Genomic DNA, 10087 nt, shown 5'->3' on the forward strand with positions numbered 1-10087 from the left:
GGATAAGACGGATTGAAGGCGTTTGAGGAGTGTAGACCCACTAATAAAATAATATAAGAAAATAGACTAAAAATAACTTTTCTGGAGTGTCCTTCTTCTGTTTTTCTTGTTAACCACAAAATAAATAGACTTAAAGCTGAAGTTTTTGCTTCTCCGTGCGGGAAAGGAAGTGTGGGACTCTTCCTTCTTCATTATTAATTATCTCGTTATCACGAGAAAACAAACTTGGTTTTCTCGAGAAAACCAAGTTTGTTTTCTCGTGATAACGAGATATTATAGAGAAAGGACCAGTGTTGGGCATCTCACTTCAAAAAAGTAATTAGTTATAGTTACTAGTTACTTCTCCCAAAAAGTAATTGAGTTAGTAACTCAATTACTGCATCTTCAAAGTAATTAGTTACTTGGCAAAGTAACTCGTTTGCACGTTTGTGTTGTGATTGTAATGTTTATATCCGTGTCTACCGCCTGTTTAGACACAAAAACATGATCACATTTGTCAATCGTGGCATTTTATTGTGAAAAACTGGTTATATTTTGAAAAGAAACCGGATTTTCTCATGTATCCTGATGCAACTTCCGGCCAGAATTGACGCGGAACGCTCGGGTGCGAAGCGCCCAGCTCCAGCAAGATCATCAAACTTTGAAGTAACGCGCCGCGATTTACACGAAGTAACTATAACGGCGTTACAGCGAGGATGAAAGTAATTAGTTAGATTACTAAATTACTTGATTTATAACGCCGTTAGTAACGCCGTTATACTTAAACGGCGTTAGTCCCAACACTGGAAAGGACTTTGCTAAACTTTATCAGTCATTCATGCTATAAACTTAATCAATTTCCCAGAAGTCTTTGCTAATAACTAGCTTACATCGATGGTCACTAGATTAGCAAATATAGACCACAATGCATTGTGGTCTAACAATTTTGAACAAAAAAAACGCGTTTAAATGTAATTTTTGAATAAACCACCAACATTTTACCATCAGATCACAGTGGAGTCATAAATAAACATCATGAAATGTTGGTATTGATTTGATTCACTTTGTGAAGTTGGTGACGTCATACCCGGTGTTCACTTGTGAACAAGACCTCAAGATATTTAAGCCCCTCCACCTGAGGCAGGAGCACTCCACCCACCGGTCCAGAACCACGGCCTTGGTGGTGCTGACCCTCATCCCAGCAGCTTAAGATGGGCTCTTCTATTCTGAATGTTCAATGTTCACCATGCTCTAAACTCCTGTTAAGGAGTCTTGGTGTGAGTTGAGAGAAGGTCATCACAGACCTGGATTTCTGCAGCTGGAGGAAGAGAAGGGTCGCCTGGCGGGAATGAGGAAGAGCAGGAAGCCCAGCAGCACGGACACTGTGGCGTCAGTCCTGTAGCCTTTCCTGACAGGAGAAACAGTTCAGCCTTCGACACACGCGTCACATCTTCCACTTATGTGTGTTTGAGTTTGTCACTGAAGCCAAAAATGATCAAATCCCAAACTGCAGAGTTTCTGCGGAGCCTACTTTTCAAAGAGAGACGTCCATCCAGGAACAAAGCCGGGCTCCCGGGTGAACCACAGCAGAGTCATCAGGATGAAGAAAATCCCTGTTACCACCTCCGGGTAGCTGAGAGACACAAACCACAAAAGCAGCAATTACAAGAGTGACTCTATGCTGGTGACAACAACAGACGCACAGCAGGAAAATCACTTCAGGATGGATTTATGCTTTACTAAACGCAACAAAAAGGTAGAAAAAAACTCTAAGAGACATAGACCTGTGCAGCACAGCCAGGTATAAACAGAGAGGTTTCTGTGCAGCTACAGGGGTTTTAGTGGGAAGATTGTTATGTCTACAGTAAATGATTTAAAAAATATAGTTAAATGTATCATAAAATGACTGTACACATTTTAACCTGAATTTTGAACACTGATGTAGAAAGATTAAGAACTCAGCCATCCAGTGATTAGACATTTTGGAAAAAAGGTTGGTTCTGGTTGAGTATGTTTTCTTTTAAGATATAAAATGTTAGGATTGTACAGAGCCCCTAAAGCAGCTCCAGATCCACATGTGTCTCTTTTATCTCTCCATGGTGGATCCTTGGACAAACATAAAATAAGTCATGGAGACTGGCGACCCAGACATGTCGACCGTCAGAGTCAGCAGCTCCCCCTAAACCAAAACTACCTAAAGAAATTTGGATGATGGCGTTTGTCCCTTATTGTAAAGTCAATTGACTTGAATCAATCCTGGACATCATCATCCAATCAGTGATGTCTAATAGTACCTCGTATTATTTTTACCATTTTTCATTGTGTTTAATTTCATTTTGTTTTCTGAATTTTTTTGCCATTTCATTCATCCTGAAATCGCACCAAAATATGCTTCAAAAGAAAATCCATTATTTGATTAAAATGATATTTTATTGATCCATTAAATTTTTAGGTGTGCTGGTCTTTGTTTCTATTCAAAAAAATCAGATAAATATTGAATCAATCCTACTCAATCCCTATTTTTATGATTCTAGAGAAAACCCACATAGTATAAAAGTAACTCTATTGTCCTCTATTATGGGTCGATCATAAAGGGTGTGAAGCCTCAACCAGACCTGATAGGACCCAGTTTCTCGTACTCCTCGTGGATCCTCCTCTCTGACATCATCTCCCTCCGGGTTTTGCGTTTCTTACTCAGCGAGCAGGTTTCTCTGAAGCTGAGGACACACAGGTGTCATCATGAGCCCATAATAACTGGACAGGAGCGTCATCCTGCACATAAACACCGTCTGCACTCACTTGCAGCCCAGGAAGAGGAAGTGCAGCCACAGCCAGGTGAGCACCAGCATGATGATGGCGATGGGGAAGCTGAAGATGAACCACGTCCCAAAGTTGATCACTTTTGCTTCTGGGTATCGACTGAGGAGAGGAAGTCATGGATGTGTGGAATTAGAGGGACTAAGCATTTTATTTACATTGAGAAAAAACTCATCATTAATAGAAAAATAACTCTATAGTTAAAGCTATGGGATTTATTTTTATAAATTATCATCATCTTTCCGTTATCCGCCCGAACATCTATGCAAAGAATATTCAAGCTGCAACAATTAATCAAATAAGGAAGAGATAATGATGAGGTGTCTATAGTCAGAAGTTATGAACAGTGCAGAGGTGAGCTATCTGACATAAAAGCAGGGGACGATTGCTTCAACAACATTCATTCATTTTTGATAATGGGCATAATCTCATTTCAACTTATGAAAGACGCACATATTAAATCAGATACCAGTACTTTAATCTCCTTATTCTCTAGTTTTAAATCATTTTTCACCAGAAAGGCACTATTTGATTTATGGTGCAATGCATTGTCATGGTAACGGCCAATGCACAGCATCATTTCAGAGGGAAAGTTCCCCTCTTATCACTTGTTTTTATCCAGACGATAAAGCAAAAATTAAGAAGTCCACAAGCAGTTTCCTCGATTGCTTTCATTGAAGAGATATCCACCATTGACTCTGATCACTAAATTTGGAACAACAAACAACATTGATCATTTATGTACACATGTTTTCACTGTATCAAACAACAGGGTAACACTATTTAAAATGAAAAGTTGTAACTCCGATTGGTGGGGTTCATTCCTGCTCATAAACTTGGTACAGACTAAAACTTGTTCATTAACGAGCGACTGGTGTTCTGATCAGAACTGTACAAAACCCCCTATTGGAACCGGTCCAAAGGAAATCCTTCATGGTTCATCTAAAGTCTAAAGTGCAACACGCATACCTGACTGGAATTAATTCTGAAATTCACCAGAGAGCCAATCTGGGAAAGAATTATGAGAATTAAAGTAATCAGAGAGCTTTAGCGACCTCAACACGTGACGACAGCTCCCACAAACACCACAGCAGCTCGTCTCCGTTTCTCTGTTAGTCTCACTGACAGAAATGTGATGTTAATGGCAGTCACTCTTAAGCTCCAGATGGATTGTGGTTCATGTTAAATAAGGAACTTAAGGACAAAGAGGCAAACTGGGAAACAGTCAGAATAGAAACCTGACCTTTGTCCAACAAGCTGCAACATTCTGGGAGGCTTATGGCCGCGGCTGGAGGAAATCGGCTCTGCCAGCACAGTGGAGGGAGGCTGATTAGCTCAGTCTCAGTCTGCATGGGCTTTGTTTCAGACCAACACAGCTGCTCCTTCAAACTGCATGAGATCTTGTTGGGATCCTGAATTACAGCAGAGTGACTGTAATCAAGTCAAAGGAAGGAATTCATCAATTTTTAAGTTCTCAAAGTCACTTAGAAGAATTGGTATTTATCATTGATCTCAAGACTTTTGTCTTTTTGACTTCTTAAACTTAATTTCAAAGGTTAACCAAACAGTAATTCAACCTTTATCATCTGTTGACCTCTACAAATGGGCCTTTAAAAGCGCTCTCTGTTGGTCATTGCCAAATTTTTGATAATTTGAATAATTCTTGAAAATATAGTCTAAAACCGTCTGTGTGCTGCCCCCTACAGGTTGAATGGACGCATTACAGTTGAATTTTGTGATTGGTCAACTGATGCAAGTCCCACATTGATAAGTTCCACGTCATCATCTGCAGCTCCAGTACAAAAGCCCCGCCCATCTTTGAATCTGTAATGGTCGGTTGTTGTGTTAGCACTAGCTAGCATGGTACGGATGTGCTTAGAGGTGATTTCAGTTGTCAAAAGTCTACTGGCTTACACAACGCCCCAGCATTGAACTCGCTGGCACTGAATCCAGCGAACTCTTTATGGTGATGGAATCTGCAATGACCATTTCACTCAGGATTGTTAGCTTAATATGTTAGCCTTTACTAGCTTATGATGCTTGTGACATTTTACCACTATCAGACACGGGTCCCCTTCAGTCCTGCTAACCCTCAACTGTGCTGGGTGTTGTGCCAAGATATGTATCCCTGGCAGAATTTGTATCCCCTGTTGCTGGCATCGTGTATTTGCATTGTAACACTAACATTTGCATCAACGCCGTCGAGCATTTTATACAGAAAAAAAATCCTCAACCTCCACAGACATCTCTGTGGTGAAACCATAGACTTATAATATTATCACTATAGACATATCACACTATATCACAATATACAGTCGGTGGGAGAAACTAGCATCACTTTGCTTAGCCCCGCCCCCTTTTTTTCATTTTTCAAATCTCAGCTAAGAGTGCGTTCAGCCTCTAACAGTCCTGATGTGTTCTCCTCTAAGATTAACTACACCGTTTACCCACAGTCCACGACCCAACTCAGAGACTTGGACTTGGTACAGTCACCAACTAAACACTTGGTCCCAACTGTCCTTACAGGTGGATACGGGCTGTCTGCAGGCGAAAAACTGTTACATTTGTACAAGGCACAAAAGTAGCTCACAGGAAACAATAAGATTATAGACCTCCAAATAAGCCCAGAGAGCAAACAAATGTTCATGCACATTTTTTTATGGGCATGCAGCGTGCAACAGTGAACACCTCCATGTCAGGCAAAGATAAGTTAGGGTGAAGTAGGTGAGACGAACGCACGTCGTATGGATTTTTGATCTTTTAACCCCTAATGATAGGAATCAGGACATTAGACAGAGTGTAGTTCGTGTTGACATCCTGTGATGTCCTGTCTAGTTGTGCATAACTTGCAGATCCCATCCATGCACCATTCATCTGGTCAGTTAAGGGTCAGAGCTCGAACTGACGACTAGAATGTGGCATAAGGACACTGTACGACAGCATCACCCGTACGTCATAAGTACAATTTGTATCAGGCTCACAAATACTTCAAAACACACCAACCACACACGAAAATGGTACGTTCTATTCTGACATCCCTTAAGGCGGTGGCACATGTCAAACTCAAAGGAAAACAGAGATAAAAACCAACATAAAATGGAATAAAAAGGCTAGGGTGATGCTAAAAGGCTGTAATGGAGGAACAATTCTTTTTTGAAACTCTCCAAGAGCGTGATCTCTCTAACAGCTGGTGGCAACTGATTCCAGAGTTTAGGAGGCAACGCAGCAAAGGGACGGTCCCCCCAGAACTTATGTTTGGTTCTGGGAACCAGAAGCATGCACTGGTCTACAGAGCGTAAGGACTTAGTGGGGGGGTATTTTAAAACCAGACTGGAGAGATAAGGAGGTGCCGTACCTGCCAATAACTTAAAAGTAAAAACAAGTATTGTGATAAAAATCAAGTACTGCACTGGCAGCCAGTTCAAAGAGGTCAGGGTTATGTGGTCAAACTTCTTTGCCCCACAAATAAATCTTGCTGCTGCATTTTGGAGTTGGAGCCTGGCTACTGAAGCTTTGGGTAACCCAGCAAATTAAGAGCTGCAATAATTGAGTCTGGACAGCACAAAGGCATGGATGAACATGAACTATAGCTGATATTCATGGCCTGAGCTTTAGGATGTTATGAGTTAAAAGACTAATTATCAAGAATGTTACAAATCCATCGACGGTCTGGCAGACAGTCACTTGACTTTTAAAAAATAATTGACGTCTTAAATATAGCCAAGCAGACGTCAAGCGTGCAGAATGTTCCACTTTATAAATGTATGCCGAGGAGCTGGCAGCCAGCGACGTTTGATATAGACGGCCACCATCTGGAGACATACATTTACACATGGACCAGTCAGAGCTGCTGCCTGCTGGCGATCTGGACTTCCGGTAGATGGCCGGTAAAAAAAAAAAAAGAAAAAAAAACAGCCATTGGGGCGGAGCTACGGGGGAATTAATTCCATGAACACCAATACAGCTGAAATTGATGAACAAGGCCCTCAGCTGCTTAACCAACAAGAACATTATCAGACAGGTTTAATTCAATTCATGCCAGGCCCAATAAAAAAGTGTTCCTTTAATTTTTGTGAGCAGTATATAATGTTTATTGCTATGTGTATGTCTATTTACTGGACGGATGAAAATATTTACATTAAATCACCACTATTTATACCTTTATTTAGAACAGGAGAATCAACAAAACTGATTTAAAAAATTCAGATTAAAGATTCAAATAAAAAGAAATTTTGTTTTTCATTTTAAACTTAACCTTTTTAACCTTAACATTCTGGTTAAGTTCAGCAGTAACATAAACATCATAAAAAGGACAAAAATCACTGCCATTTTGGATCATTTAACAACAAAACCTGAAAATGTTCTCCACAGTTTTCTATCCTTCAAGCTCTTCAACATTTGACGTTCTAAGTATTACATATAGGTGCAGTGCCGATATAAAAAAGCAGAGCCTGTATGAAAAAAGGACTTCGTTTTTTTCTGCAGCAGAATCAGCTGATTCACGTTGACTACATCCTCCTTTCAGCAGCGTGAGGCTGTTTCTTCAGAATAAGATGGAGTTTCGTTAATTGCATCAAATGTTGAAGAGTTATTATAACCAAAGTAATGTAAACACTGGAGCTAAAGCTCTGATGTTAAAGCTAATTCATTGTTTCAGAAGTTATGTCTGTGAGCGGAACTTCAGTCTCAGTTTTTGAACAGGAAAAATCTCTCGCTAGTTTTACTCTGAAAACCGGAAGCTTCGCCGTCACAAAGATGTGTTTACTTCCGTTGGCAGTACGGCGGCTCTTTTGGCTTTATTTTAGTTCATAAACTTAAAATCCTACATTAATCTGCATTTCAAAGCAAAAATACATCGTCCTCAGATGATATTATGATCATATTTTACTACACTCTACTATATTTATAGTATAGTATATTTTAAACGTTGCGAATATTCATATTAGTAGTAGTAGTAGTAGTAGTATGTTTTTATTTCATTTTTTCAAAGCACACAAAAGGAGTTATACATATATTCAAATTTTAGGGAGCACATCGCGAGTATCCGAGCACTCTGATACTCGTTACAGTCTACTATTAACCAGTTTTCCTGATGTAAAAATTCTGGTTGCATTTACTAACCTTAAAATAATTTTCTGTGGTACATGGCACTCAAAATCTGTCCAAATGTTTTAGTACAAATGTTTTTGTAAACTACAAAGCCGCACCACTTGGACTGTTGGAGTCTTATGGATCCTGTATAGAAGTACAGCAATCCACTTAAACGATCAGATTCATGGTCGATATTAGTTTATTTGGAACGATCCGATTTGATCCGATTCACAAGTCTAAAATGGATCCAGGATTAAGACCTATTGATGTTTTTCCACATCAGAATAATCATTATTATAACATTCTACCACTCTACGCGGTAAATTCAAAGTGTTTCCACACATTAGGCAGTAATGATGGTTGATCTGCTTTTGCTGTTGTGTGTTGTCTGCTGTGAGGACACTTTGCTGTTTTTGTGTTTTAGTAAAATAGACCTAACATGTCTCAATCTAAACGGTATTTTCCAATATCGATTTATTTTATTTTGAAGCGATTGTATAATGGTGTAAGTTAGGGCTGGCCAACCCTGATGCTCAAGAGCCTCAACCCTTCCAGCTCTCCCTGGACTGCTTGATGCTATGAACCTAAACCAGGTGTGTTCAGTCAATCAGGTGGTGGAATCACTCAACTCAGCTCATCAGCAGCAAGATGGTCAGGGAGAACTGCAAAACAAGCAGGGCTGAGGCTCTTGAGGACCAGGGCGGCCTCAGGCAGGTTGATCTGTTCGGATAAACTGATTCATTGATTAAGTGTTACACCCCCAGTACTGTAGTCAGGAGCCTGGCGGAGTGATACGTACTGTGCTTCAACATAATGGAGGGAAAATGTACTGTTTTGTGTTACACCAGAACAATGTTGAACATTACTGGGCATAATGTTTGACTTATCCATTGTGTTGAACGCTCTGCAAAGGCTGATCATTGCAGAGAAAAGAGGAAAAACAACAGGGTTTATTAGAAAAACTTCCCATCAACCCCTCTGACCAATCCCCTGCCTCCGGGCCTCCCTAGACATTCTGGGTAGTATTTTATCTGGATCATTTGTTCGGCTTTATGGCCTTGTAATCTTGTATTATTGGGTTATGTCAGAGAAGATGTAAAAACGATGAGGCAGAACTTAAATGCAAGGATTGTGTTGAAAAGTTAAAACATTGTGTAACTTTTTAAAAATGAAAAATCTTTTGCATTTCTTTACAGATGATTCAAAAGTTGATTTTTATTATTTTCTCTTGTTCAGAACCGTTTTCTTCAATGTATTCAAAAGTACTTAGCTGATAAAGTTAAACTTTTTCCAGGTAAATAATTCCAGAAATAATGTATGGAAATCAAGGATTGGTTATTTTTTTGCGATGCAGTGAAAAATGATTGACACCAAGTGAAGTTTAACACATTTACTGAGAACGTGTGTGTCCTCTGATCAGTTAAGGAGCATGTAAAGATGGTACGTACGTGTTAAACTGCTCAGCAAAGATGAGGTTGGTCGAGGTGCCGGTGATGGTGATGAGGCCTCCGATGGTAGCGGCGTACGTGATGCTCAGCGACAGGCACTTACAGATCATGTGATCCCTCTTGGTGGGGTACTGAGAGTCCCTCCTGGCTTTGACCCGCTTCACATTTGGGATCTCAACCGCAACCTGAAAGAGAATAACCGCCAGCCGAACATGGCTGCTTCAATCGAACAGTGAGGGAGTTTTTATTCTGTGAGTTTCAGCCTCCACAGCTGCTTTGTCGACCTCCCGTGGAGTTACACTGACCTGCGGCAGGTGACCGTTGGTTTGTCGCACAAACGTCTGGTTGGGAACTGGCTGCAGGCCGAAACCGTTCACCTCACAAGTCTGACTCTGACAATAACGAGAGAAAAAGATTCATTTTAGTTTAGGATTTTTAAAGTTTCACAAACTAAAAACAAAATCAATTTACCTCACTGAGTGAACGAAGCTCCTCTTTACTGCAGGTGTTCCTGAACAAAAATAACATTTCATCAGAATACATTTAAAATTATGCTTTTAGCACAAAAACAAGAAATGCATCAACTGTACTCCATCTATATTCCCAGAATAAACAAACTATTTTCCATTTTGTAAGAAAAAAAACCCTGCGTCTGCTAAACATTATGGCTGCCACAAACGATTATTTTAACACTAGAATTCCTGAGCCTGCTCAAATTTGCGCAGGGAAGAGTTCCCCCCCCTCTAGTCCGA

At 40.1% G+C, this 10087-nt stretch overlaps 1 protein-coding gene across 1 annotated transcript in view; it reads right to left on the bottom strand.

Moving 5' to 3' along the window:
• The window catches only part of slc13a4 (solute carrier family 13 member 4), a gene marked incomplete in the record, with an annotated part of 44129 nt that overhangs the window by 6097 nt on the left and 27945 nt on the right, over positions 1-10087 (bottom strand). Inside the window, 7 exon segments of the mRNA XM_024265145.2 lie at positions 1284-1387; positions 1511-1612; positions 2595-2696; positions 2779-2898; positions 9336-9520; positions 9641-9727; positions 9807-9846. Coding sequence (XP_024120913.1) covers positions 1284-1387; positions 1511-1612; positions 2595-2696; positions 2779-2898; positions 9336-9520; positions 9641-9727; positions 9807-9846 — 740 coding nt within the window.

The sequence above is a fragment of the Oryzias melastigma genome, unplaced genomic scaffold, assembly GCF_002922805.2.
Source record: "Oryzias melastigma strain HK-1 unplaced genomic scaffold, ASM292280v2 sc00288, whole genome shotgun sequence".
NCBI classification, from domain to species: Eukaryota; Metazoa; Chordata; class Actinopteri; order Beloniformes; family Adrianichthyidae; genus Oryzias; species Oryzias melastigma.